The 16490-nt window shown below is 38.0% G+C and overlaps 2 protein-coding genes across 3 annotated transcripts; one reads left to right on the plus strand and one right to left on the minus strand.

The window, feature by feature from the left end:
• Nucleotides 1–142: 142 nt before the first annotated feature.
• paics (phosphoribosylaminoimidazole carboxylase, phosphoribosylaminoimidazole succinocarboxamide synthetase) lies at nucleotides 143–10240 on the minus strand. 2 transcript variants are annotated; one of them, XM_039692020.2, is made up of 15 exons: nucleotides 9797–10240; nucleotides 8773–9162; nucleotides 8616–8684; nucleotides 7795–8535; nucleotides 7137–7214; nucleotides 6566–6741; nucleotides 5117–5150; nucleotides 4344–4541; nucleotides 3627–3805; nucleotides 3337–3516; nucleotides 2480–2593; nucleotides 2163–2246; nucleotides 1489–1669; nucleotides 1105–1263; nucleotides 143–474 (listed from the first exon to the last, which is right to left on the minus strand). In XM_039692020.2, the coding sequence occupies exons 1-15, from the start codon at nucleotides 10173–10175 to the stop codon at nucleotides 308–310; spliced, it is 3129 nt and encodes a 1042-aa protein (XP_039547954.2). In that variant the 5' UTR covers nucleotides 10176–10240; the 3' UTR covers nucleotides 143–307. The 2 variants fall into 2 exon arrangements, with proteins under 2 accessions (XP_039547954.2, XP_039547955.1); XM_039692021.2 differs by lacking the exons at nucleotides 6566–6741; nucleotides 7137–7214; nucleotides 7795–8535; ... (1 more) ...; nucleotides 8773–9162; nucleotides 9797–10240 and adding an exon at nucleotides 5225–5365.
• ppat (phosphoribosyl pyrophosphate amidotransferase) lies at nucleotides 5778–16295 on the plus strand. The gene is made up of 11 exons (XM_039692027.2): nucleotides 5778–5912; nucleotides 11897–11963; nucleotides 12144–12350; nucleotides 12770–12882; nucleotides 13020–13165; nucleotides 14098–14170; nucleotides 14376–14527; nucleotides 15004–15131; nucleotides 15223–15444; nucleotides 15534–15654; nucleotides 15770–16295. Exons 1-11 carry the CDS (start codon nucleotides 5785–5787, stop codon nucleotides 15937–15939), a joined length of 1527 nt encoding a protein of 508 aa, XP_039547961.1. The 5' UTR covers nucleotides 5778–5784; the 3' UTR covers nucleotides 15940–16295.
• Nucleotides 16296–16490: the final 195 nt, after the last annotated feature.

A 16490-nucleotide genomic window follows, 5' to 3' on the forward strand; every position in this document is an offset into this window, starting at 1 on the left:
GAAAACTTTTTGGGTTTTAAATAATATATGGGGACACAGAATGGGCAGTGAAAACCACTGCCACATTTATGACATTTTTGAAAGTGATTTCCCCCTTTGAATTGTAAAAAAAAACAAAAAAAAAAAAACACCAAGACGAATGTAAATGTAGGAATGTTTATTGATGTAATGTAACCTGAAATGGTATTATTGCAAATAAGCTCTAGGTCAGCATTTCACATAGGCTTGTTTATAGGCAATAGCTGGTGTGTACACACAAATGTAAGCAAAATGAACAGAGTTTGGAGGGAATGAAAATGCTGATCGATTACAGGCTGCACTCTTGCAGCTTCTTGTCAGCTTGTTTCAGGGAGACCCAGGTGTTCAGCATGGATGCCCGAAGTCTGGCCCAGATCAAATGGTTATTTAGACCAAGGATCTGAGCTGCAAACTGAGCAGCAGCCTCAGGAGAAAGAACAGTGGAGCAGCCCAGACCTGAAAGAGTGAGAATGAGAAAAATGTTTAGCATTGCATAACAACTCAGCTGCACAGTTGTTCAACTACCATTAAAAAGCTTAAGGTCCGTAAAATTAAGAAACAAATACTTTTAGTTGCATTAAAAACACCATTTATAATGTAATAAATTTATATATATAAATTTATATATATTTATAATATTTATTTTCAAATAAATGCTGTTCTTTTGAACTTTGTTATCAAATAATCCTTAAAAATATCATGGTTTCCACAAAATAATGTTTTCAACATTGATAAGAAATGCTTCTTGAGCAGCAAATCATCAGCGAATGATTTCTGAAGGATTATGTAACACTGAAGACTGGAGTAATGATGCTGAAAATTCAGCTTTGCCATCACAGGAGTAAATTACACTTTAAAAAAGATATTAAATTAGAAAAATTATTTTAAATTGTTTGAGGGTTTTACAATATTGCCGTTTTTCAAATAAAAGAAACCTTGTTTCTGAGTATGAGACACACTTAAAAAAAAAAAAAAAAAAAAAAAAAAATCAGAGCCAATGCATGACTGTAGTAGTGTCCACTCATCAATTAAGACACAGATAATCATATCACGCATAAAGTGACACAAACAATAATTAATTGGTACCGCTAGGCATGCGAAGAGATGACCAGATATCCTGAGCACCCCAGTCAGGGGTAATTGGAGGACAGTTAATAACTGGATACGCAGTGTTTCCTGACATCACGGGACCCAAGCCATTACTTCTGCCTGCCACTGCTACAAAGATGGTGGGAACTCCATCACCTAAGGAGAAAAACATTGATCAATTAAAACCTCACTGTTACTAAAGTGTTTTGGATTCAAATATTGTTATGCTTTAAACAGCTATTGAAAACCATTTCAAATAGTTTTAAATATACATTTTACATCATTTTGGCAATAAAAAAAAACTGAGAAAAAAAGTCTGCAGAAAGGGCATGCTCGTTTTGTTCTTAGTAGATCAGACGACAATGTTGTGTTCGGCCGTACCCTCATATTCAGCTTTGATGCGAAGTGTCTCATCAGGGCCTTTATGGGCAGAGGTGACTCTAAGGTGGCAGGGAATGCCATAAGAACCACAAGCCTTACGGATCTTCTCACAGTGAGCCACATCTGAGGTAGAGCCCATCAGAACTACTACTCTTCCTCTCGCCTCTGACTCCAGGAGCAGCTAGATGCACACACAATCAGATTCCCATTAGTCATTAATGTTCAGTTAGAATACTCCAAACACTATCTCCCAGTCATTTAGATGCTGTGAAAGACCTTTATTGGAGGAAGGGAGAAGTTAAGAGGGATGAAAGCCTGAACTACGGGAACTAACTAAATAGCCAGGTCACAGAGCTCAATGTTAGCATTCAGCTTCTTGATTCAGTAAAAGAAATTGAGTTTAATTGATTGAGTGTAACAAATGATTAAAAGAAAACGATTAGGGTGAAACGAAGCATTGGTTGTTGATTGGATTTTCAGATGTGGGCATTGCACTTAAAAATGGAGGCCGATGAACGCAAGCTTGAGGGGGTGGGGAAGGACTAAATGGACTATATGATTGGAGAAATCCAGCATGTCACCAGAATTATGGCATTTTAACTCTAGATCCAGTCATATTTTGATTTAAAGATTACATCACATCAATAACATAATTTTTTTGTAAATAATGGTACCTTGACTCGCTCTGCGACCCACTCAAAGTTCCTCTTCACCATCTGCATGGCCTCAGGAGTCACTTCTTTCAGGTCACGGTAAACCTACACAGAGAACAGTGTTTAGGTCTTGCCATAGGTTGGTTAGTTCTTTCAGGAAAGGTCATGATCATCATAGCAGAAGGACATTTGCTTCACTGGATACTAACTAAACTAATACTAAACTCGTAGTGGCTTCTAGTTTTACTCTAATATAATACTCTGGTAAAGTAGCAGCATAAATGAATTTCATGCCTGAGGTACAGTTTTTAAACGCATAATGATATTTGGATATTTACCTGTTTGTCTTTCTGCTGGCTGCGATCCCCAGCTGGCCAGAGCCTCCATGAGTCGTTGTCAATCACATCAGCCAGCACAATCTCTTTAGTGGTCACATTTACACCGAACTCTATCTAAAATGACAGATTATTGGCATTAAACCTCTACTGCAAGTAGCATTTACCACAATAACACAAAAATAAGGAGCCTGTTCAAACAAACCAAGGACAATACTATAAAGATAGCTATAACAATAGTTATATCAGCATCCACACCATCGGATGATAATGTTCTGTTTGTTACAAGCATGCATTGCAGTTCTATCAGGATCACTTTTGTCAAATACGATTGACAATTAGCATATAGTTTGGATTGGCGGTATGGTTAATCTGGGCAAGTACCCCCAGAGCATTTATGCAGCCTACCAAGCATAAGAGCAGCAATTAATCTATTGCAGATATAATTAATTCAAGATTTTTCGTACAACATAATTCGATTTATTCTGATTCAAATGGAATAAGAAGGCCATACTGACTAATGAGAGGAGGAGCTGGGGATGGAGGAGGGTCAATAGATTGTGATTGCTGCTGATAATACTGAAGGAGCTTGTATATGAATACAGTGATAGCATAATATTCCTATAGGTACTAGACGTGGATCAGCTGAGAGTCAGCTGCTGTGAGCTTGACTAACGTGACCTACCAGAACTAACTACACTTGATTTATGGTGTCTGCTGGCTTAAACACTTAAGCTATTTAAAGTAGGATGGATTCTTATTGGCCTTTCTTTAATCAGATGGAAAACAAATAATTCTGAGTAATTCCAACAATATCGTTCCTCTAGAGTCGTTAGACTTCTCTACGATAGATTTCTTACTTTCATATCCACCAGCGTGCAGTCCTGTGTGGCCCAAGCCTTCTCCAGGACTTCAAAAATGGCCACTGTGGTTTTGCTCATGATGTCTACCTCACAACGACCAATAGTCAGACCTGCCAGCTCAAACCCAGTCGCCAACAACTGCTCTTCTGACCACTGAGGGTCATTATTGGCGTCATCCTGAATGAAGAATAATGGAAGTGATCAATGTGGAAAAACTTAAATGCTTGACATTAAATGTGATCGATTAAAAGCCTTCTCAACTTTATTTCTGATTAACAGAACCTCACCTTAAAGAACATTTCCATTTTCAGAGGAGTGAAGCGGTAGCCCTCTTTGACCCCAGGGTTGCGTTTGAGGAAGGAGCCTGTGGCTATGCGCCTGCAGACCCACTCAATGGGTATCATCTCACATCTGGACGCCACAAATGCAGTCTCAGAATGCTGCCTGACAAATGCCGTCTTAAGCCCTGAGAGAAAGTGATTTATGATTCGCATTACTGTGTGCATCCTTTTAGAAAAGACAAACTGATTGGTCTAGTACATTAACAGCATTTTCAAGCAGAGTGCAGTGATATACTGACACAGATTCTACAGAGAAGACGCATGACTGACAAAGGACACATGCTTTCACACTGTGAAATTGGGACAGCGGTCTTATAACCTAAACACAGCATGCATATTGTACTGGAGAATAATTAAAGCAAGCATGGCTGTCACAAGGCAGTCATTTCCCCACAGTTAAAACCTTCATCAAAAGCTGCACATGGCACGCACCAACTTTAATTCACTAAAATTGCTGAGGTTGTGGGAACTATTTTAAAAGTAAATTACTTCAAGTGACCTCTGGCAGCTTTGAAATTGGGGCTACTACCTCATGAAGATCTTCAACTATGAATATTGTTAATGTTATATTATGTTGTGATAAGCTTAATACATTAACCAGGCTGCCAAATGTTTTCTATAATTAGTTTTCATTTAATCAAGTCAACAGAAAGGAAATCTCACCAGCATCCTGTAAAAGTTTGAACACACAGCTGGTGGTCTTGTTGGCAATGGCAGCTTTTCCCTCCATCTGATCCTTCCGAACCGCATTGCCTGCTGTAATCTGGTCTTTGGACTGGACCAGAACATGACCTGGTTCACCCACAAGCTCAAAGATCTGCTTGGTCTTACCCTCGTTCAGTTTTTGACCTAGTTTCAGTTCTAACATAAAAAAACCAAGGACACAATAAACATTAATTGATTCCAATATATGTGACTTTAAGACAATAATCATATAATCAAAACTTTTGTTACGGAGAAATTAAGAAAACTTCTTGATTTATAAAGACTCAAATCATATTTTATTTAAAAAAGGGAATTTTAGTTTATAATTTAAAGTATTTTAATTTATTTTATAATTGTTTTGTTTTTTTGATGGTTACACTAATGACATTTTAAAGTCATTACATCATTTTTGTAGATTAAAAAAAACATTTTTTAAGAAAATGAAGAAAATTAATGAGTTTTAAAATAGATTTTTTTTAATTATTTTTTTTATTAAACTTTATACAGACTTGTCATTGACCCATAGTCTGATTTATCTTGGCTGAAAATATACTACCACATTTCCTCATCTAGTAACTTGGTGATACTGATTCGTTTTAATATTTCAGAAAACTTAAGGACTTCTATTGCGTAATGCCATGTGGGTAAATTTGTATTCACTGCGCAAGCAACTGCACAGCAGTAAAAACATGGAGAACACCAGAACTCGAGCAGAATGAGTCCAAACTTACCTGCAGTCGACATTGTTGTTGAGCGTCGTTTTTCCTGCAAGAAAAAAAAATATTAGAAACTTGATTATTCTGTGTCGCTGGGTTTCAGGCAAAGGTTTTAATGACTACCTGGACTTCAGAGGAAGGGTGATATAAAGTATATCGAAGAGGAGCGAGACTCAACTCATTTATTTTCACGAGAGCAGAGAGTTACGACACTCTGGCGATTCATAAAAACCAATCAGAGTAATGCCATCCTCACCACGTGGGCACAATCTTAATCTGCATACTTTGAAAGACAAAAGAAAAGACGTGTGTCCATTGATATTGTTTAGGAGCAAAGATTTGTTCTGATGCAAGATATTTGCAAACTACATTGCAGTTTGGGCGCGTTACGCAAGGCATTGAGTGCATTTTTTTTCCACAATTGATCTATCGACTTTGAATATTGTATTGATTTGACTAAACTTGCTTTGCTAAACTTTTTATTTTCCTTTTGCACTAACTTTGGACTTCAAATCTAGTGGTTTTGTTCATTTGCGCATTTGTGTTGCCAAATCCTCTGCCTTTCCGCATGTTAGGCTGCGCGAGGAAACAAACACGTGGTTTGAGAGACTCCAGCCAGCCAGCGTGGAAATACACGCAAACCATCACTACAAACCCAACCAGCTCTATTCAGAAAGGAGGACATGGAGTTTGAGGAGTCGGGCATTGGAGAGGAATGCGGGGTGTTCGGCTGTGTGGCAGCGGGAGAATGGCCAACGCAACTGGAAGTCGCGCAGATTTTGACACTTGGACTTGTTGCTTTACAACACAGGTAAGTGTGTTGCTGTTAATTAACTGCTCCCTGTTTATGAGACTCAGGGTGTTTTACTCTTACTATGGAACTAAATATTAAGACAATTCCTGCTGAAAATATATTACATAATCCAGCCTATGTTCCCAATCTGGCCAGGCTGTTCTGTTGCATTTTAAAGGGGGATAGGGTGGATGGGAAAATCAGCTAAGACCAGCAAATCATCTGAGACTGATCATCATCTTCTTCTTCTTTTAAATAAAGCATATAAAGTATCCTATAATGTGCAGGAATTTGCCTGTGGTTCCCAGGTTGGAAACACTGGATGAAATGAATCTCTTGTTTCACATATAATTTACAAACTACAGTAGTCAACATTTGAAGTGGATCAAAATCTTGCATCAAAGTTATAGCCTACATGAATTTTGGACAATACCCATTCTTGTCTTAGGACCTCTTTGATTAATTTTTTTTGATCCACTTCAAATGTTGACCACTGTAATTTAGTGCTCTTTGTCATGCGGATGCATAATTTACCTAGGTGCAACTTTTGCTTACTGATGTAATGATTTATAAATGCTGATTTAGCTCATAGTCAACATGACGATTTGCAATACCCTGCAGCTATGCAGTAAAATCACAGATCAATAGACTTCTATTGTCCTGCGTCTCACCGATTGTTCAGATGTGATTGCATTGGATGCCATTGAACACACAGAGGTTATCTCCATGATCGGAATGTATTGATCCTCCTCTTCTTTGCATTGGAAGTCTATATTCTCCGACCAGTCTGTGCTGCTTTCTCCATCATCAGTGCTCTGATGAAACTGTTTACAAAGCAAACGATCCCCTAAACACACATAAGATACTGTTAACACTGTTACATGGGTCAAAGAACATGTTTGTTCATTGACCTTTTCTTAATATGCTACTTTTTTCAAAGAAAATGAAAATACTGATGAATTTCGTAATTAATATAGTTTCAGTAATAAATGTATATTAATTTATTATAATTACTCTTTATGCCATCCTGATTCCCTTTGTGTAACTATTTTATTCTGATTTCTAAATGAGTTCAGGATTGTTTGCTTTGTTATGCAAAGTTTAGGATTTGTTATGAAATGCTTAGTATGTATACAATCTTGATTCTATTAGTCAAACTGAAGTCACAAGATTGACTCCCACCTATCTCTGCTCATTGCTCACAACTTTGAGAATGTCTGTGAGGAGAATATAATGAAAAACCTTCGTCTGCAGCTTTCCTCTTTCTCCCTTTGGTAGCCGACACATGCTCTCCTCTTGTGTATGATGGGTCACTGCTGTCTACATTGCAAATATATGCACACATATTGAGAAAATGCAAATGAGTGTAACATTATATGCTCATGATAATTTGAAATCAAGTATTTTGTGTGTTATAATTCAGTGGTTCTCAACTGGTGAGCCGTGACCAAACAATTGTCTGATTAGGTTTCTAACAGCAGGAAAAGAAGACTATGTAATTGCCATAGCAAAAAAAGAGAAAAAGGCTTAAAATGAGGCAAATGCTTCCCATATCTTTTGTTGTCGATATTGAACGCTTTGTGTCCGATCAAACTGTGTCAAACACAAAACCTGTGGTACAAATTCATCTGTCACTTGGCAGAAAATCCAGAAGTGCCAACATGGACCGCTTGGGTCATCCTCAAATATGCCCTTATTTTCAAAAAACATGAACAAAACTTTGTCAGGTAAAATAAAATTTTACTCGCTGTTCAAGAAGGATAATTGTGTTTGAAATTGTGTTTATTTTTCTTTATTTTGTTTGCCCTTATCTGATATACCAATTTGGTTGTGCTTATGGTCGTCAAATGATATCTGATGCAAAACAGTTGAGAACCACTGGTATAATTTGTTTTAATACCTGGAATCCTTCTGTAATTACGACTGTCGTCATATATAACAGCAGAGATGGAGTCAGATGAGAGATGCTGTTCATATTCTATTGGAGGGCTATCAGTAGGCCTTACTATTGTGGAATTCATTTCAGGTATCTCAAATTCAACATTTGACACTTCCTCTGGTCTTGTTAAAATGCCTTCGGTCTCAGTCTGGTTTTGTAAGACTCTTGCAGAAATGGCAGGAGATCTCAATGTGGCCTCATCAATGGATGGCTGATCATATCTAACTGCAACAATGTCATTGTTCTCATGTGGAAGTCCACCCATGGAGTGTTCCTCAAATGTTGGAGGAGAAAACATCCTAGAGTTCCTCAGTAAATGATTTGTGTCGGAGAACTCAGCATAATTCAATCGACTTCTTGGAGGCTTGGACAAAAGGGAATCCAGCTGTTCGTAAAACCTCATGACACGGCGAGGATCTCCAATGTCGGCTTTTCCTCTCTGCAGAGAACGGTAAAGGTATTTCAGGTTTTTGTACTTGGTGCGACACTGTTTCCAGTCCCTTTCCACACCCTGCTGAAGAAGCCTGCGTGAAATCTGCACAAAAATGTCTTTGTTTCTGGTTGAACCCTGTAGCTGTCGCTGAATCCCTTCTTCGGCCCAGATTTGAAGGAGTGCGGCCACCTCTTCTTCACTCCAGTTCCTGCCTGAATCATGCACTGTTATTATGTTCATCTCGTTTACTGCTGCTGCCGTTGTCGTCGCTGAAAAGGAAATGAGAGGTTTTTGAGAAATGTATGATGTTGAAACGGCATTTAGCATTCCAGTTTTTGTCAGAACTCACCCGTCTCTCTTGCCATCAATGGATGAGTGGCGGCATTCATTATTGTTTGCATCTCTGCCAGACTTTCATCTAAAAAAAGGGCATAAAGATGGAAAAAGTCAACTTCTAGATGGAGAACCTGAACTATTTTGTAGCAATTAATTAAAACAAATCTTACCATCATCAATCTTGATAACCTGTTCTTCGACTGCTTCACGTCTCATGGCCACCTGGTCCCTGTCTAATATGTTCCTTGGTGACTCGTCATCCTCAAATCTACCTTCAATGCTTTTGCCCTGCATTATAGCATCAAGCTCAGCGAAGAACCTTATTGGCCGGCCTTGACTCTTGCTGACTTTGTAGTCATATTTCATGTTCTTGTATTTAGTGCGGCACTGTCTCCAGTCACGCACCACGCTGTGTTGGCACTCCAGCCGACGTGCCATCTCCTGGAAAATGGCCTTGTTTCTGTGGGAGCGTTGAAGCTGCTTGTGAACCTCCTTGTCGGACCAAACCGTAAGAAGAGCGCGAACCTCCTTGTCAGACCAGTGTCTACCTCCTTCCAGCCCTAGAAGTAAATTGGCTCCCACTTAAAACAGGTTTGGCAACATTAGGCAAAGGAATATTTAGTATAAACAATGTAACTGAATGGAGCCACCAGGTTTAATTAAATTAGCTTGTGAAAGTATGAGCTAACGGTCTTTCAGATTGTTTTACATTAGGCATTCGAAAACCATTTGCTTCCAAGGCCCCCCATTTTTCACAACTATATTTGGCCCCATGTCTGTTCCAGTTTTAACCTTAACCCTTTACTGGATAAGCGTTTTTAAAAATACGTCTTACTCATAATTTCCAACCAATTAAACCCAACAAAGCTAGAAATCACACTTTTAAGCTAGTATATATATATATATTTAGGTTTTTTTAAGACGGCGTAAACCTGGGTTCTTCAAAGAAGTTGAGATGGATAAAAATAAGTATTTATTTGTTACTTAGTCTTATTTAAAATCATTTTAAGTCATCTTGAGACTTAGAAGTTCCCATAGTTGTGAACCACTGTCTTACTGGAAATTAAAAAGTGTTGTAGAATGTATTTTATTTATATGATATTTAAAATGTATATGCAAATATTCAATTCTAACCCGGGTGTTTTAGGCAAAAATATTGTAGTTTCGGGATTTTGGTTATTGTTTGAGAATTACCTTCCTGAAGACCTGGCAGTGAAGCAGGTTCCTCTCTTCTGGCAGCAGTCGGCTCTTCATCTGCCACGTAAGGCCTTTGGGTCTGCGGCCTGCTATCTGCAGAAGAGCGTTTGTAGACCGTCTGCGTAGGCCTCCAGTCTGGAAGAGCCATGTTCCTACTCTGGGTCTTACATTCAAGCCAGTCTCTACACACCCCAAGCTCTCTCAGACGGCTTGAGATGGCCTCATACTTGGCCCTGCTCTCTTCCTCTTCCCAGGCTTGTCTCTCCCTCCACACTGAAAGCAGAGTTTTCACCTCATCCCCTCTCCAGTGTCCAGCTGTGTCCCTCTGCCTTTTGTCCTCCCCAGTATGTCTTTGTTGGTCTGTTTCAGGCTCCATGTTTCTAAGCTTGCCTAGAAATGGCTTCTGTTTGTTCGCCTCTGCCTTTATCCTCTCTGCTCCCCCTCCCTGTTGACTTTAAGCTCAGTGTCCAAGGCAACCAGACGACTGAGCCAGTTAGGAACGGCCACGTGACCGAGTACAGCCTCATGACTGGCTTAAGCTGTGTGTGGTGGGGGAGGGCCGGGGAGGAAATGTGAGAAGTGGCTTGGCGAACGAGTTGCACTTGCTGTGTCGATCTTCCTCAAAAAGACACGCGGAAAAGGCTCAAAGGCGTTTGGTTGCACTCCTGATTTAAATGTCGTTTATGTTTATTTGGTCACATCTTTGGGATAAACTGTCTATGCTTTCCCCACATGCTTTGTCTCTGTTTCTCTCTTACTCTCTCTCATTCCCTCTCCCCCTCCCCTCTCTCTCATTCTCTGGCTAACCGTTTCACATAAACCAGTTTTATCTGCTTTAGTTACACACACTGTGCAGTCATTCAATCTTAAAAACAGATTTGGCTTGAGTTTGATTTGATTTAGGAAGAATGGGAGGGACACATTCTCTCTTCAGACTAGTCATGCAAAGACATGTTTTTTTTAATGGTTCACTGCATGCAATATCATTAACAAATGCCATTAGTTTGTCATTATATCCACACTTTATATTAAAGTACATTTCCTTATTTAAAAATGTTTAGCACATAAATAACTAGTATTTTTACTATAGCTGGGCTATATTAGTAGTTTTGGCCCTGGTGTTAAAATTGGAATCGAGAATTGTTAAATTTCACTGTTATCTAAAATTCAGGGTGTCATAACTTAATTTACATGAAAAACCTATTTTATTAATTTAATAGTGGAATCATTGAAATCATTCAATCAAATTGAATTGAGATCTTGTGGATCGGAATCGAATCGCGACTTCTGAATTGATGCCCAGCCCTAATATTCGCATGAGATGAGGACAGACATGTTGAAAGCCTAATACAAGTGTTTTTATTTCACATGGGGTGGGACTCCTCATGGAGGCTGCCATGTTGAGATCACATGACCAGTCGCTGCTCACTTAACTTTGTTAATCTCTTTATCATCCAACACTTTCACTCGTTGATAAAATGAATCACGATTGTGAATGGGCTCCTCTTCTCAAAATTTTGAGTTTGGTAAGATTTTTTTTTATGTTTACGAAAAAAGCCTTTTATGCTCTGCAAAGGATGCATTTATTTGATAAAATGTTTATTCTCATTAATTCTATTTAGATTTTCTATTTTATTGTATTTTCTATTATTAATGTAGCATATTGTGATGTTCCTTCCCAAACTGAATTTTCATTTTCATTACTCCAGTCTTCAGTGTCACATGATGCTTCATAAAACATTCTAATATGTGGATTTGTTGTTCAAGAAATATTATTAAACATTAGAAAGAGACGTATTAATGTTGAAAAAAGTTGTGCTGCTTAATATATTTGTGGAAACATTTCTCATTTTCACAGTTGGATTAGGATTATTATATTATTAAAAAAACTAGAATTTTTTTAATGAGTAGAAAGTTCAATAGAATAGCATTTATTTATATATATTTCTTTTCTTACATTATATATGTCTTGTACTTTAAATTTTAATACGTTTAATGTGTCCTTGCTGTGTAAGACCATTGCTAAATCAGCATAATTTCTTTTAGATCATTAATGGGAAAATAACTGAATATTTTAATATACGATTTGTTAAATAGGGGCCAGGAGAGTGCTGGGATTGTCACGAGTAATGGAGCAAACCCACCAACATACACCACCCTGAAGGTAGTGTAAAAATAACACAGCATTTTGTTGTGTACAACATCTACTGATCACTTAAAACGTGATATCTTCCTCATCCATGAGCCAACACATATCAACATGCAGTAATGAACGCAAGATTAGACTTGCCTGACATAATTGCTTCTCTCTCTCTCTCTCTCTCTCTCTCTCACACACACACAGGGAATGGGCTTAGTGAATACAGCTTTTAAACCAGAGGATTTGCTGAAACTGCGCAATGTTAACCTAGGCATCGGACACACACGTTACTCCACCACAGGCATCTCAGAGCTCCAGAATTGCCAGCCTTTTGTGGTAGACACGCTGCATGGCAAGATTGCAGTGGCACACAATGGAGAACTGGTCAATGCCTCCGCGCTGCGCAAGAAGGTGGGCTTTGATTCACACTAGACTTTGAGCACGCAAAAATTCTTACGACACCGCAATGGCGTTACAGATGACGTCACATACTGCGGCGTCTTTTATAAAAAATATTATTCGACAATTTATTCAATTCAAAATGTTAAAATGTCAATCTACTCCACTTGACTGCAATCCTTCAGATTTGAAGTTTAGATTCTTTTAACTCCAGGTCACAACATGACATTAGTTTTTTAAACTTTGGAAAGCAAGAAAATTTGCATGAGCTTGTGTTTCCTGTCTCCCAGATTCACATGCATATGAATGGAAGCCAATGGAACTAAAAGTGTAGTGTGTCCACCCCTTTAGGGATGCAATTTCAGTGGAAGGGTGTTTTTTTTTTTTTTTTTTTTTTTTTTTTTTTGATACAAGGTGTTTGTGTGATGTAGGTTATGCGCCATGGTGTTGGTCTCTCCACCAGCTCAGACAGTGAACTAATCACCCAGCTCCTTGCTTTGACTCCACCCATGGAGGAGCTTGACACTCCTGACTGGGTTGCTCGGTATGTTACGCAAGTCCACCCTCATCACTGCAACATCTGATTAGGTTACTGTTTGTTAAACCCTGTCTGTCTTGCTAATTGCAAAATTAAGTCATTTTCTCTACACAATTTTGTTAATGTTTTTTTGTGTTTGGCAGTATAAAGAACCTGATGACAGAGACACCTACGTCATACTCCCTACTAGTGATGTATAAAGATGTGATCTATGCTGTGAGAGACCCCTATGGAAATAGGCCTCTTTCTATTGGACGTCTAGTGCCCATATCCAAACTGCACAGCTCAGGTGTGTGTGCGGACAAAAAGAGTTATTTTCAGTAAAGGAAAGGGTTGGTGGTGAAGACATCTCTGTATCTGCTCTGAATTTGGGTCTCATATATTATGCATTTGGGAATGTAACATGCGCCAACAATCTTCCCATACTCTGAATGAGAAGTGCTTATAAAATGGTTGTTATTAAAGAGTTCATTTTAAGGGACATGAATATTAGTATTGAAATTTTACAGTTAAACTAGTAAAATAAAATTATTGCATTTTTCTTAAATACATTTTTTCCCCAAATCGCACAGCCCTAGAAGACACTATAAAAGGACAGATTTATTTAAGTCTTAGTCTGTAAATATATGTACACTCTCAACTAAAACAGGTAAAACATGCTACAAATGGTAACCAAATTATGAAACCAACATGAACAGATTTAAACTGTAACATATGCAAAGGGATGATTATATATTGTCACAACTATCAGTATAGATGTAATGTAATGTTATTTTGGTGTGACTAAGCTCTCATGATTAATAATTATATGTCAAATTATCAATTACATTTATTCATTTTACATTTACGTTAGATGTAGATTTACATTCACAATCAGTATGCAAAATGTGATGGCTTAGAGGAATAGTTCACTTAAAAACGAAAATTCTGTCATCATATACTCACCCTCAAGTTGTTTCAAACCTGTATGAATTTCTTTCCTCTGCTAAACACAAAGGAAGATAGTTTGAAGAATGTCGGTAACCAGACAGTTGATGGACCCCATTGACTTCCATAGTATTTTTTTCCTACTATGGAAGTCAATGGGGTCCATCAACTGTCTGGTTACGGACATTCTTCAAAATATCCTCCTTTGTGCTTTCCGTGGCCAATTATGAGACGTGTGTATTTATAACTTGGCATGTGGCCTGCTAAACTCGTTTTTTTTTTAATTTTCTTTAGGTGCTGGAGAAGCAGACACAGAAGGCTGGGTTGTCTCATCTGAGTCCTGTAGCTTCCAGTCCATTGGAGCAAAGTATGTTCACATCATTCTAAAAGAAGCACTCTGTTTGATTTGATTTCTGCTTTTGGTGTAATTAAAATAGGAGAAAGTGTTTTTTGTTCTTTGGCTTTTGATGATCTATAGAATTTATTTAAAGGGGTTTCCATCCCTAAGCCCACATAGCTACTGTATTTTTATCAATTTGTTTGTGTACAGTTTTCCATTTTTCTGTTGTCAGGTATTATCGTGAAGTACAGCCTGGAGAGATTGTCCAGATCTCTAAAAATGGAGTAAAGACATTGAGTGTTGTCCCACGACCTGAAGGAGACCCTCCTGCTTTCTGCATATTTGAGTATGTTTACTTTGCAAGGCCAGACTCCATATTTGAAGGCAAGTTCATAATGTTTACAGTCGTTCTTATGTTTTGAGTGATAGAATGAGATATAACAGTAATATGTGGTAAAAACTACTGATCAAAAGTTTGGTATCAGATGACAAATTAAAGGGCAAGTTCACACATTCTCAACCAGCTTTATATTGTTATAATGTCAGAAGTTTATGCAAATGAACAGTGTACTCTTTCTTCATGTTACCTGGACCCAGATCTCCTGGTTTATTTGTAAGCTAAAGTCCACCATATAACAAAAATGCTTTGATAAAACAAAATATTCTACTTGCGCTTTTTTTTTGGGTGGATTGAGCACAGTGCATTATGGGTATTGAAGTTTTTTTTAAATCAAATAAATGCAGCCTTGGTGAGCATAAGAGATTTATTTAAAAAATATCCAAAGAAATCATACCTACTCCAACCTTTTAAGCGGTAGTATATAGTACTAGGTGAAATAAGCACTTTTTTGGTGTAACAGGTCAGATGGTATATACAGTGAGGCAGCGCTGTGGACGGGAGTTGGCCATTGAGTCGCCCACTGATGCTGATGTAGTTAGCACTGTTCCAGAATCAGCCACACCTGCAGCATTAGGATACGCACAGCAAGTGAGTAATGAGGAGCTGTACACGTTTTAATGCTTTATTGGTTCACCCAGGGACATTTTTATACCAGTTTTACATCCTGTCTCTCTATTAGTCTGGTCTTCCGTATGTAGAGGTGCTGTGTAAGAACCGCTACGTGGGCAGAACGTTCATTCAACCGAACACTCGCCTGCGTCAACTTGGAGTGGCCAAGAAGTTTGGGGCATTGACTGACAACTTTTCTGGCAAACGAGTGGTGCTTGTCGATGATTCCATTGTGAGGGGCAACACCATCTCTCCTATTATTAAACTGCTAAAGGAAGCAGGCGCAACAGAGGTACAAATGTTTTAGACTTAGAACTGCATGTTTGCTGCTCTTTTTCTTTTTTTACCGACATAATGTCTTTGTTACATGACACCTTACAGGTCCACATTCGTGTTGCATCACCTCCAATCCGGTTCCCATGCTACATGGGCATCAACATTCCTACCAAAGAGGAGCTAATTGCTAACAAACCAGAGTTTGAAGACATAGCAAGTTATATTGGTAAGTCAGGGTGCAAAGATTTACTAAGGTTTTGTAAACAAGTACACACACTTTCCAATCTCAAATTTCTTTTTTTTATTATTAATTTATTATGTGCTCTAAATGTTTTGAATAGGTGCTACAAGTGTCCGTTACCTGTCAGTTGAGGGCCTGGTATCTGCTGTTCAACGTGGGATAGAGTCACATGGAAAAGATGAGAGGATCAGCTCAAGCACTAAGACTACTAGATATGGCCACTGCACAGCTTGTCTCACAGGAAAATACCCAGTGGAGCTAGAGTGGTGAACTGTATTTCACATAAATGTTTTTTTTTTTTTTTTGTTTTTTGTATAGAAAAGTGCCGCCTTAACATTTGTTGCAGTTGTAAATCTCATTAAAAAGGTAGGCCAATACTGTATTAGAACTAAAATAAAACATTTTCAATTCTCCTCTAAAGGCATTTCTGGTGCTGTCAAACCATTTCAAACCACTAGTTTGGTTAAGACCGTTAATCAAACACTAACACACACAAAAAACACTAATTTGTAAAAAAAACAAACAAAAAAAAAACACACAAAATCCATTCCAATAACCATGTAAGCTTGTGAACTTTGTTCTTACACTGACCAAGTTTTGAATTAATGTAATCTTTAGCATTCCTTCTTAAAGAAATGGATTATCCTGCTTCTCTGTTGGTCCTCAAGACAGGCACACAATGAAACTCTGTATATGAAAACCACATATTTGTTTATTAAAAAAAATTGAACAAAACATTTGACAATGGACATGTAATTGGACAATATATATATATTTTTTTTAAAAATGCTGTTTTCAATTAAACTTGTTAATGAAACAAG

This window comes from Pimephales promelas, chromosome 13 (assembly GCF_988280905.1).
Source record: "Pimephales promelas chromosome 13, fPimPro1.hap1.1, whole genome shotgun sequence".
Lineage (NCBI taxonomy): Eukaryota > Metazoa > Chordata > Actinopteri > Cypriniformes > Leuciscidae > Pimephales > Pimephales promelas.